The 12,724-nt window shown below is 35.7% G+C and overlaps 1 protein-coding gene across 1 annotated transcript in view; it reads left to right on the top strand.

The window, feature by feature from the left end:
- Positions 1 to 12,724, top strand: part of LOC123535848 (MAM and LDL-receptor class A domain-containing protein 2-like) — a 165,256-nt gene that overhangs the window by 46,958 nt on the left and 105,574 nt on the right. The window contains exons 43-54 of the mRNA XM_053527737.1: positions 701 to 852; positions 1,806 to 1,922; positions 2,718 to 2,814; positions 3,305 to 3,445; positions 4,870 to 5,024; positions 5,625 to 5,811; positions 6,696 to 6,821; positions 7,276 to 7,416; positions 8,370 to 8,626; positions 9,348 to 9,435; positions 11,584 to 11,742; positions 12,089 to 12,286. Of these exons, the coding sequence (XP_053383712.1) occupies positions 701 to 852; positions 1,806 to 1,922; positions 2,718 to 2,814; positions 3,305 to 3,445; positions 4,870 to 5,024; positions 5,625 to 5,811; positions 6,696 to 6,821; positions 7,276 to 7,416; positions 8,370 to 8,626; positions 9,348 to 9,435; positions 11,584 to 11,742; positions 12,089 to 12,286 (1,818 nt within the window). The remainder of the gene's footprint in view (positions 1 to 700; positions 853 to 1,805; positions 1,923 to 2,717; positions 2,815 to 3,304; positions 3,446 to 4,869; positions 5,025 to 5,624; positions 5,812 to 6,695; positions 6,822 to 7,275; positions 7,417 to 8,369; positions 8,627 to 9,347; positions 9,436 to 11,583; positions 11,743 to 12,088; positions 12,287 to 12,724) is intronic.

Consider the following 12,724-nt stretch of genomic DNA (forward strand, 5'->3'; position numbering starts at 1 on the left):
TTAAAATCAATGTTAAAGGTAATGATGCCAATTTGAGGTTCGTCTTGAGCTTTAGTCAGATTGGTTCCAGTAAAAACTTGTTTGATATCATTCCAGTAATAGTGCCCTGAAAGATCTACATGAAATTTAGGTAGGCTGTTTTTTTGTACCGTGGTTGAATATAATTCCTTATCAAAGTAATACTGAAAATAATCCTCAAAAAGTCCTCCAAAACAGGAAGTTCTTGTTATATGCAATTGTAAATCAACTCTACTCTGGAATTTTTCCACCTTGTGGCCTTATTATAATTTATTACCTCAGAGGTAGTGTAACGTGTTCCCTCAGAGGATCTACCACATATTACCTCGAAAGAATTGTAATGTATTAACTCAGAGGTACTGTGTTACAGTACGTCTGAGATGAAATGTTAAAATACCTCTGAGGTAACATGTTGCATACCTCTGAGGTAAAATGTTAAAATACCTGTGAGTTACATGTTGCATACCTCTGAGGTAAAATGTTAAAATACCTCTGAGGTAATATGTTGCATACCTCTGAGGTAAAATGTTAAAATACCTCTGAGGTAATATGTTGCATACCTCTGAGGTAAAATGTTAAAATACCTCTGAGGTAATTTGTTTTTACTGGAAATAATGTTGTTTTTGTATTGAATACTATTGAACAATGCATTTTGTATAATTCTACCTTTGTACATGTTTAGGTCATTATATGTACATTGAGACATCAGCACCAAGGAGGCCAAATGACAAAGCTAGATTGTCATCCAAGACATTCACAAAAGGCACGAGCGATGAATGCCTCAAGTTTTACTATCACATGTATGGCGCAAATATTGGAAGGCTCAATGTCAAGGTCAGAAAAATACATATATCTACTCTTCTATTTTAATAGATTAGTTTTGAATTTTTACCGATATCCTTAAATACTCACTGTATTTCATTTGTATACTTTCAGATGTCCATATTCTATAGATTCTCATAACAGTGAGATTGAAGCTTTATATGACCATTTTTGCAGAAAGAGTTTAGGGGATGCAATATTTATACCTACATGTCACAGTTTGTATTTAGGAAACTGACAGTAAAAGACTTTTTTTTTCTTGTATCAAATGGTCAAGATAACAAGACATATTAAGCAGGAGACTCTGATTTGAACAGATGGTAAGTGCCATTTGCAGAGTGAAACATATGACTGTATTTTCTGTATCAGACAATAGCAATAATTTTCATGTTTCCAGGCATTACTGTGAAATGATTAATATTTGGTAGGGACTAATTTTCATGATTTTTTGGTCTGTCCATGATCAAGATCTGCACTGGTCACAAACTTTAAGGCAGAATAAATTGTGTCTAGCAAGATAAGGGTTTAACTTTGATGAACACTTCAAGTTCCCCTTTATTTAATCTTTGCAATTCCAAAACCCTGAATTCATGCTGGTATGAAACTGCTGTATATCTTCTAATGAAACAACAACATTTCATGCCCACAAAATTAAATGATTTCACAGTATACTCTAGAAGCAGAAATTTTCATGAGGGTTAAATTTTTGCTATATTGGCGAGGCCCTATATCTGTCACATAAATATTCACCTTTAGTATAATTCAAATTCAAGTAGTGACCATTTTTACAATTTTGTGAATATTAAACCTTGCAAACATACTCAAAATTTCAAATTTGGGAAATTTTGACCAAGTGAAAATGTGTGCTGTTCTACAGTACTAAACTGGGTTTGTTCACATTTTGTGTAACTGAGTAATTTACTGTTTTCTATTCACATGAAGATTTTATTCTTCTGTTACAACAGTTGAGGGTAAACAACGCATTAGGTGCTTCTGTGTGGACGAAGTCTGGTAACCAAGGTAACAAGTGGAATCTAGCTGTTGTTACCATTCCGGCCAATAAATTGACACAGAATTACCAGGTAAATATATTATCTACAGTTGAACCTTTGAAAGACTGATTACCCTCAAATCTGTATAAAGCAGCCAGTGAAAGGAGCAACACATTTTAGCTGCTTTAGGCAGGTTTTTAACCTTTAGCATGCTAGATAAATTGTCGTCTGCTGGAAATGTCATCTGCTAAAATTGTAAAGTTCATTCAATTTGCTCCAAAATTGGAAGAAATATTGTCAGAGTAGCAAACAGGTTGGAACCTGATCAGACGCCGATTTAATCGGTGTCTGATCTGGTTCCAAGCTGTTTGCAAAGGCTGTTAAATTCGCCTGCAGCAGGCTAAGGGTTAAGACAAATTGAAGTTAGAGCAAAAATGTTAATTTGGAAGATAGCTAACTGGCTGCTTATGACAAGTGGCTGCTGAATACAGGTGGCTGCTAAAGCAGGTTCAGCAGTATATCACTTCAATGAAATACGTTATGAATTATTTTTGACAACAGACACAAATCGTGCATAATATAAAATATTTTACTAAAGTTTTAGTACAGTAGAATGTGATCGAGAGTCAGTGGGCAAAAATGTAGGGCTTTTTGACCAGTAATTATTGAGATCAGTGTACATCCATGCCACTTGTTTATCCTTGCATTCTTAATGTTTGTTTATCATTAACATCCGTACTGTTTGTTCATCAATTTCAGCACTTGTATACAACTGATAAGTGGACAGTATGGATTCAGATCAGATTGCATGGATGTGCAGGCTGATCTTGAGCCTTACTCGACACAAAATGCATACACATCTTAAAGATGCTTCTTATTTTCTAGGTGGTATTTGAAGGAATCCGAGGCTCTGGTGTATATGGAGATATTGCCATTGATGATGTTACCTTGTCAGTAGGAGCCTGTTCCTCATCAGCATCAGGTCTGTCAGTCTTTTTATCTGATCTATCCTAGTACGAGACTTTAAATCAAGATCTTATTTTGAATGACTGTGAAAAATCATTTACTTTCGGTGGCATATAATTTCTTGCTTTCGGTCAAAACAACTATTTCATGGGGGTATGAAATCATGCATTTCAAATTTTGAGCATAGAATCTAAGCAGGAACTTTACATGTGCACTTAGGATCTAATTTCATGAATTAACTTCACCATGAAATCCACTAAATTGAAACCCACAAAAATTAACAGTTTTACAGCATTTTTATTCATAATACATTTTTCTACGGGCTGAGCTTTAATTTTACCATACTGATTTTTCACAAAATTAAGCCACTTAAACAAAATTTTAACCATTTGATAGGCTTACTTCAGATTAGTGAAGACACAAATGATATGTTGAAAAGCTTGAATTAAGAAGAAAATATACAAATGAGTTCTGATATACCAGAATGTTTTGTTCATACATTTAAGGTGGCTGTACATTTGAGAAAGGAAGATGTACATGGACAGATGTTCAATCCGGAGATAATTTTGACTGGAAGACTGGCTCAGGTCAAACCACCTCATCTGGTACAGGTCCCTCCACGGATCATACACTTGGAAATGCACAAGGTATAGAATGAGATATTTTCTAAATATTTTGAATTTCAGTTGCATAGTTGAAAATTCTAGCGGGATATACAGAATACACATAGAAATCTGTTGCAGATAAATTGAAAAGATAAATAGTACAAAAAGCAGAATTTAAGAATAACAGTGTCTGCATATCCTGTTTGAAACATCAAAACTTGTTTTTTATTATTTTGATTGATGAATACCCTGCAGCTGTACTTCCTGTTTAAACGTAATGCCAAAAGTTAACTGTATATTGACTATTTCCTTAGCACAACCACACTTTGGAAACTGTAAGGTATTGGACCCATGATGAAATTTGGTATTTTTCATTCTATTGTTAGTTGCTTTATACAGTTTCAGTATTCGCTGGTTGTTATGAACAACAGTTTTCTGTTGTGTCCAAAGGATACCAAAATAGCATAAGAGATTATGTAAACAAATTGATATTGCCAAATGTCAGTACAGGTCCACTACCTTAAGTTAACCTTTTCCCTGCTACATTTCTAAAATGGACTGATCCATCATTATGTCTCCCACCACACAGTGGTGTGGGAGACATATTAATTTACTCCAGTCTGTCTGTCTGTCTGTCACAAAGCTTGTCCGCACTCTAAGTCAGACATTTCTCTTCTGATCTTCACCAGACTTGAACAAAATGTGTTTGACCATGAGACCTCGGCCAAGTTCGATAATTAGCCAAATCCGCCCAGGCACTTTTGAATTATGGCCCTTGAATTACTGATTGGATCCACTCATCACAGCCATCGAGAGAAACTACACATTTTTCAAGCTTGTCTGCACTCTTAAGTAGAACATTTCTCATCTGATCTTCATCAAACTTGAACAAAATGTATTTGACCATGAGACCTCGGCCAAGTTTGATAACTAGCCAAATCCGCCCAGGCACTTTCGAATTATAGCCCTTGAATTACTGATTGGATCCACTCATCACAGCCATCGAGAGAAACTAGACATTTTTCAAGCTTGTCCGCACTCTAAGTCGAACATTTCTCATCTGATCTTCACCAAACTTGAACAAAATGTGTTTGACCATGAGACCTCGGCCAAGTTCGATAACTAGCCAGATCCTCCCAGGCACTTTTGAATTATGGCCCTTGAATTACTGATTGGATCCATTCATCACAGCCATCAAGAAAAACTAGACATTTTTCAATGTTGGAGTTGTGGGAGACATGCGCTTTTCTCAAAAGCATCTCTAGTTTAGTTTGGGCAGTACTACTTATTGTTCAAAGGGGTGTTCAGTAAAAAAATAAAAATCTACTGACTGAATAGCAAACAGTGCACAGTGCGTAGCATGATCTGTGCAGGTGATCTTGGTCTGCACTGGTCACAAAGGCAAAATCACTTGCCACCTGCTGGCTTAAAGTTAAAGAATTAAGTTTTATTTAACTTTTTTGCAGGACATTACCAGTATTTGGAATCCTCAGCTCCTCGGAGAACTGGGGACCAGTGTTGGTTAGTAAGTCAACAGTACCCGCCGACAAACGGTGCATGTGTCAAGTTCTGGTACAACATGAATGGACCCAATATTGGCACACTTAATATTACCATTCAGGTACTGGCTGTTGTAATCTAAAGGTCTTACTATAAATAATTATATTCTTAAAAGACTTTAAAATTTATTTCTTTTATATTAGAGACTCAGAGTCATCAGTAAATGGTCAGCTTAAGCAAAAACTGTCATGCTTTCACTCGCATGAAACACAAACGTGTTACTGAGTTAGGAAAACACCAAGTGCTAGGTCTTGTAATAGAACATGTACATCAATGGCATGTGTGCCCGTCAGTCTACACATATCTAAGGATTGAAAAAAAGGAAGAAATAACTTTAAAAGGGCACCATCATTGTTTCTAAGTATTCTGAAAAAAAACTGTCAAAGATAGTTAAGGTCTATAAGGACTTTAGAATACACTATAAATTTCACTTTTTCCTTGATTTTTACATTCATGAATTTTAATGGAAGAAGGCAATTTGCAGATATATTTGTAAAAGACATTGCATATCTAGAACATTTTCAAAAATCTCATTTGGGCTCATAAAAATAGTGTGTAATTTAAACATGCAGTCTGGATGAAAAAAACGTTTCCATATAAATTTAAATACATTTTTTATACAGAAAAGGCATATTTATATTTATATATATGCTTGCTTCAGTATGCCAACAATAAGAACCAGACAGTATGGTCAGTCTCAGGTGACCATGGTGACAAGTGGCTGAGTGGTCAAGCACCAATCAGATCCAATACGCCCTATCATGTAGCCATTGTTGGTGTACGAGGCAGCGGTTACCAAGGAGATATTGCTTTTGATGATGTTTCATTCACTAAATCTATTTGTGGTGGTATGTGCCTTTGCCTGATAGTAATTTGTGAACTGTATATTTCAACCTTATAATGCAAGAAATATGATTTTAACCCTTACCCTGCTAAATTTCTATAATGAACTTGTCCATCTTTTAAAATTGGACAGTACCATTAACTGTTAAAAGGGATGCTTACCAAAAAGATACTGACTGAATGGCGAACACTGCAGATACTTGATCAGACTGCATGGATGTGCAGGCTGATCATGATCTACACTGGTCGCAAAGGCAGAATCAGTCGTGTCCAGTATGATAAGGGTTAATTTTATTGGAATGGAAAATGAAATGATCTGAATAGTAATTAGCTCAAATTGTGGTGGTCCTCTCCACTTCACATTTTCTCCTCTTGATCTGATAGAGTTCAGAATCTTGTATATTGGGAACTGATAATTCCAGTAATAAGTGTTGTTTAAATTGATAAATATAAAGTAGAATGGAAAAGAAATGATTGTAAAAATATTTCCACTCTGATTCAGATATATCACTGCATGTATATGTAATGTATTAAGAGTTCAGAAGATAGAATTTAAAGATAGTTGTCAAATGCGATAAGATATCAGTATATTATCAATGGTTGATAATTAAAATGTAGTTCATAATTTGATATTGTCAAGTGTGCAGTTATCTTGTTAAAAGATTTGGTGGAGGAATGTACCATGCATTTTGCCTGGTACATACAGTTTTAGCTGTCACGGTTTATCGTCTAAAGTCTTTACACTGATGCTGTCTGATTGCTAAGTAATTCGACCTTTTCTACTTTCAGCACAAAGTCCATTGATAGTCTTGATTTGCATCATTTTACTTTCTGACAAAGATTAGCAAACATTTGTATGAAATTAAAAATGATAGGTCTTAAAACATGAAAATGGAATATCGTTTTGTATTTACAATATTTTATTTTTATCTCTTGACAGTCCAGCCAAGTGAAGCGAAGGTTAATGGCAGTACAGTGCCACCAGCAGTAGCCTCTACACCAGCAACAACACCAGGTTTGTCTTGTATATGTTTGATCTCACAGAGTAAAATATAAAACATATCTCACTTCATAAAATTCAAGTAAAGTATTTATTTATAGATTCCAAAGCAATCTTATATTTAACTTGTACATAAACCTCCTTGAAAAAATGTTATATCAGCAACTTGTTTTATGAAAAGTATAAATTCAATAAAATAAAAGAAATTGAAAAAATGAAGATAATTTAAAAGAAAAATGATATCATTTGGTCACTTATCAGTCCTGTATGCGCCAGTAGGAGTCACTCATAGACAGTATTTTATCACAGTTATAATGTTGCAATAACATTGTTTCAGAAATAAAAAGTTGTTTGGACAAAGATTTCAAGACATTTCAAGAAATTAGGTCTTGAAATTTTTTTTTTTAAAAATGTACTTGAATTTTGTCTTGGACATTCTGTATTAAAAATGTCTTTGCATCTCTTACAGCAACTGGCGCCGTAGACTGCAACTTTGATTCAGGACTGTGTGCATGGATACAGGATAAATCGGACAATTTTGATTGGAGGAGAAATAAAGGCCGCACTTCAAGTTCGCTCACAGGCCCGCAGGCAGACCATACATCTGGAAGTAAGAATACTGCATCTCTATACTGAACGTATAAAGAAAAAAAAATCAGATTATACTGAAACAAATAAAAACTCAGTGTTTCTGATTTTTAGCTTAATTATTATAGTTCCATATACATCATTATGGGATAGTATTGCTGGCTGACATGCCAGTCGATCTATTGGCTTGTCCCTGCAGCTGTTGGTCCTTTGTTTTTTTTGGGAGACATATCTTCTATATTGTTCAGTGTATTTTCAAATAAGTGCATACACGTTTATCATCATGATACAGGTCACTTAAGATTCAAGGTGAAAGTGAACACTTTGAGGCCAAAGGTCAGATAGAGTAAGACTACCTGCTGAGCACTTGCCTTCTCTGTACGTAAAGTTACGTCTAGGCTCTAGTTGAAATATACAGATAGTAGAAAAAGAAAATATGTAGTCTTACCAGATTTTTTTGTTTTGATTCAATGTAGATTTTTTTTTGTACTCATTGGGCTGCAGAAAAATTTTAATGAAAAAAAAAATCTGCCTTTGTTTTCACATTCACCCTTAACCCTTTGCCTGCTGGCGGCAGTAATTCTGCCTTTGCGACCAGTGCAGACCAAGATCAGCCTGCACATCCGTGCAGTCTGATCATGGTCTGCACTGTTCGCTATTCAGTCAGTAAATTTTCAGTAAACACCCCTTCGAATAATAAATGGTATTGCCCAAATTGAATGATGGACCAGTCCATTATAGAAATTTAGCAGGCTAAGGGTTAAGATCATTAGATGTTCTTGGCTGTAATTTGGGGATTCTGTTTAAATTATATTTCTGTTAGATAAAACTTTCTAATCAGATAATTCATATCTAAATGATATGATCATAAAAGTAGAAAGACTTTGCTGTAAATTGTGTCAATGATTTCACACACGTTGCCATGAAACTAAAATTTAAGGCAAGTTAATGAAAACATACATTACGTGTTTTTAGATGGCTACTACATCTATATTGAGACATCATCTCCGAGGAAGTCTGGAGATAAAGCAAGGATCATCAGTCCACAGCAAGTACCTGGCACCACGTGTCTCTCCTTCTGGTACAACATGTACGGTCAACATGTAAATTCCCTCAATGTGTACGTAAAAACAAAACCTAGCCTCGGAACTCCAGTATTCTCTCAGAGGAACACTCAAGGCACACAGTGGAAACTGGCGCAGATTGACTTAAATCCTGCTGTTAACTACCAGGTCAGTTCACTTTGATATAATAAGCAGACTGTTTGTACTGCAGTCTGCCTGATTGCAGGGATCTATATTTGAGTGACTATTGTAGACAAGGTTTATTTTCTGCGATCATTGCAAATGGCTCAGACCTGAAGATCGGCTTTCACATCTGTGTAGGCTCATTATGGTCTGCACTGTTCACTATTCAGTCTGTAAGTTTTCAGTGAACACCCCTTCAAATGATAAATGGTACTGCCCAAATTGAATGGTGGATCAGTCCATTTTAGAAGTTAGCAGGCTTAAGGTTAAGGATTTCTGAACTTATGATGCAGATTAATATTCATAAAAAAATAAGTTTTCTAGTAGCATATAATTATTCATGAATATAAGGAAAAATAAATTCTTTATGAATATTACCCAAAAGTATTTTCTTTGATTTTATGTGTTCAGTATATTTTTCATAAAACGTATATTTGAATATTTGTTAATAGCACACAACCTGCACTCAAGATTTCAGTAGAAAGTGCAAGTATTGACTGTGCTCCTGTAACAGTCTGACATCACTGAAATTAATGATTTTCTTTAAGCCGTTCGTTATAATATCTAAGTCTGCAACAAGAAATTGGATCTACATAAGGTACAAATTGAAGTATCTAAAGGTCATTTCTAATGTGAACCCGGGTTTCTAGTAAAATGTTTACACAATTCATGTTTGTACTGAAGATTTTCATGGTAACTATTTCAGCTTGTGATAGAAGGTGTGGTAGGCGGTGGTTACCGTGGTGATATTGCAATTGATGATGTCACGATGATTCAAGGACAGTGCGCCTCTGGTATAGATTTTGACAGTTTACTTTTTATTTTAACTGGTTTTTTATACTGCTTCAAGTAGTCAATATTTCCTGTCCTGTACTTAAGTCAATATTTGCTGTCCTGTACTTCAGTCAAAATTTGTTCTCCTTAATACTTGCACTCGTGTTCTTAAGTTAATACTGGCTTTCCTGTACTTAAGTTAATACTTGCACTCGTGTTCTTAAGTTTATACTTGCTCTCCTGTACTTAAGTTAAATACTTCCTCTTCAGTACTTAAGTTAATACTTGCTCTCCTGTACTTAAGTTAATACTTGCTCTCCTGTACTTAAGTTAATACATGCTCTCCTGTACTTAAGTTAATACTTGCTCTCCTGTACTTAAGTTAATACTTGCTCTCCTGCACTTAAGTTAAACTTTGCTCTCCTATAGTGAAGGCCCCTTTTCAAATATTTGCCATATTTCAGTCATTGTATTAGTACAGCTATTGTTTTCTTGTTTGAATATCTGACTTGTAAACAAGTATTACTTGACTTGACTTGAGCTTTATAATGTAACAAGAGCAAAGCCTAAAGGATAGTAGTCCAGACTGATTATGTTAATTTCTATAACACAGACCCGGAAAAGTGCTTGAATTCATTGCAGGTCCTTGAAAACTTCTTACAAGTGACTGAAACTCTAAAAAAAAATCCTGAAAATGTACTTAAATTTTGAAGGAAAAATTTTGTCAAGTGTTGGTATTTAATGCCAATTGGCATGGTTTTGATTAACAAATTGAAATATTTTTTAAATGTGCTACTACAATTTAATCCAGTCGTGTGTGCTAGGATGCAATTCAAGAATGTTTGCTCAGTTACATTATTTGCTTTTTAATCCCCCGCCGTGGCGGAGGGATTATAGGAATGGTCTGCGTCCGTCTGTCCTTCCGTCCGTCTGTCCGTCCTTCCATCCGTCTTTCCGTCCTTCCGTCCGTAACAAAATCGTGTCCGGTCCATATCTTCTAAACCCCTTGAAGGATTTTCATGAAACTTGGGTCAAATGATCACCTCATCAAGACGATGTGCAGAACCCATGAGTCAGCCTTGTCGGTTCAAGGTCAAGGTCACAACTCACAACTCAAGGTCAAAGGTTTGAGCCTGCCATTTTCTGTCTGCTCTATATCTCCTAAACCCCTTGAAGGAATTTTATAAAACTTGGGTCAAATGATCACCTCATCAAGACGATGTGCAGAACCCATGAGTCAGCCATGCCGGCTCAAGGTCAAGGTCACAAAGCAAGATCAAAGGTTTGAGCCTTCAATTTTGTGTCCGCTCTATATCTCTTAAACCCCTTGAAGGAATTTTATAAAACTTGGGTCAAGTGATCACCTCCTCAAGACGATGTGCAGAACCATGAGTCAGTCATGCCGGCTCAAGGTCAAGGTCACAACTTAGGGTCAAAGGTTTGAACCTTCCATTTTGTGCCCGCTCTATATCTCCTAAACCCCTTGAAGGATTTTCATCAAACTTGGGTCAAATGATCACCTCATCAAGGCGATGTGCAGAACTTATGAGTCAGCCATGTCTGCTCAAGGTCAAGGTCACAACTGAAGGTCAAAGGTTTGAGCCTTCCATTTCGTGTCCGCTCTATATCTCCTAAACCCCTTGAAGGAATTTTATAAAACTTGGGTCAAATGATAACCTCATCAGAACGATGTGCAGAAATTATGAGTCAACCATGCCAGCTCAAGGTCACGGTCACAACTAAGGGTCGAAGGTTTGAGCCTTCCATTTTGTGTCCATTCTGTATCTCCTTAACCCCTTGAAGGATTTTCATCAAACTTGGGTCAAATGATCACCTCATCAAGAACTCATGAGTCAGCCATGTCAACTCAAGGTCAAGGTCACAACTGAAGGTCAAAGGTTTCAGCTCTGTATCTCCTAAACCCCTTGAAGGATTTTCATGAAACTTTGGTCAAATGATCACCTCATCAAGACGTTGTGCAGAATTCATGAGTCAGCCATGTCAGTTCAAGGTCAAGGTCACAGCTAAAATCAAAGGTTTTACCCTTTCACTATCCATAGCAGTGGCGGGGGATTTAGCTGTCTTTCAGACTGCCTTGTTTTCAAATGTTTTTGTCTTAACATTTTATTACAACATGTATATTGAAAAGCTGTTTGTCTCAGTTTTAGCCCAAAACAACCCATTGGCTTGTGATTTTGAAAGTAGCAGTATATGTGGCTATGTACAAGACCAGGGAGGAGACAAATTTAATTGGACAAGAGGCTCTGGTTCCACAACATCATCGGGAACAGGACCCAGCAATGATCACACATATGGAACTAGAAATGGTTTCTGTCTTTTAATTAGTGTATTATATGGCCTTTGTTATGATATAATAATTATGTTTTACTATTTTACATTATATCAAAATAATATATAGCAGAAGTGTGTTTAAATATGCCCTCATAAAATATTCAGAGGGACATGTAATCTCTTTGTCATGTTTAAATTAATTAAAACACGCTTTCCCTACATATTAATGCTTAAGTAAAATATACATGTCATGTCATGAAATTCTGTCTTATGCGATAGTGTTAAACCTTTCTGAATCAGCCATTTCATTATTTACAAACGAAATATGTGACTTAATTACAATTACGTAAGTATAATTACTTTTTAATTACAATTATACAGGTCACTATATGTTTATTGAGACATCAGCACCAAGAAGATCAGGAGATAATGCTAGGCTGACATCTGGCACGTACACGCCAAGCACTGCCCCACAGTGTCTGGAGTTCTGGTACAATATGTATGGTGTAGATACTGGAACACTCAATGTATACTTCAAATCGGGAAGTGTTTTAGGATCACCCATGTTTACTAAACAAGGTAAGGTCACGCTTCATTAATAAAAGAAATGACCCCACCACCGCTTTTGTTTTACTGTGAGATCTTTAATATTTGTGGGGGACTAATTTTTGTGGATTTTGTGATGGAGTCAAACCATGAAAGTAAATTCCAATGAATAAATAAAATTTGCAGTAATTTTATTTTCAGAATTTGAAAGCCATTTTTACCAAAACTATGAAATTTTCAGCCCATGGAATTAAATGATTTTACAGTATCTACCTTGCATTCTTGTTTTTGAATAGACAGACAAAATTTTGAGATAAGTTATTTTTGTTGAAACTTTGTTGTGTAATCACTTCCTGGTTAAGATTTTAACAAGATGTACAACACTAAAGTATAAGGATGGGAGGGGAGAACAACATGCCCGAACACCAGAAAAGTTTAGACTGTTATTTAATTTAACTACCGGTTTCGGTA

This window comes from Mercenaria mercenaria, chromosome 17, assembly GCF_021730395.1.
Source record: "Mercenaria mercenaria strain notata chromosome 17, MADL_Memer_1, whole genome shotgun sequence".
Lineage (NCBI taxonomy): Eukaryota > Metazoa > Mollusca > Bivalvia > Venerida > Veneridae > Mercenaria > Mercenaria mercenaria.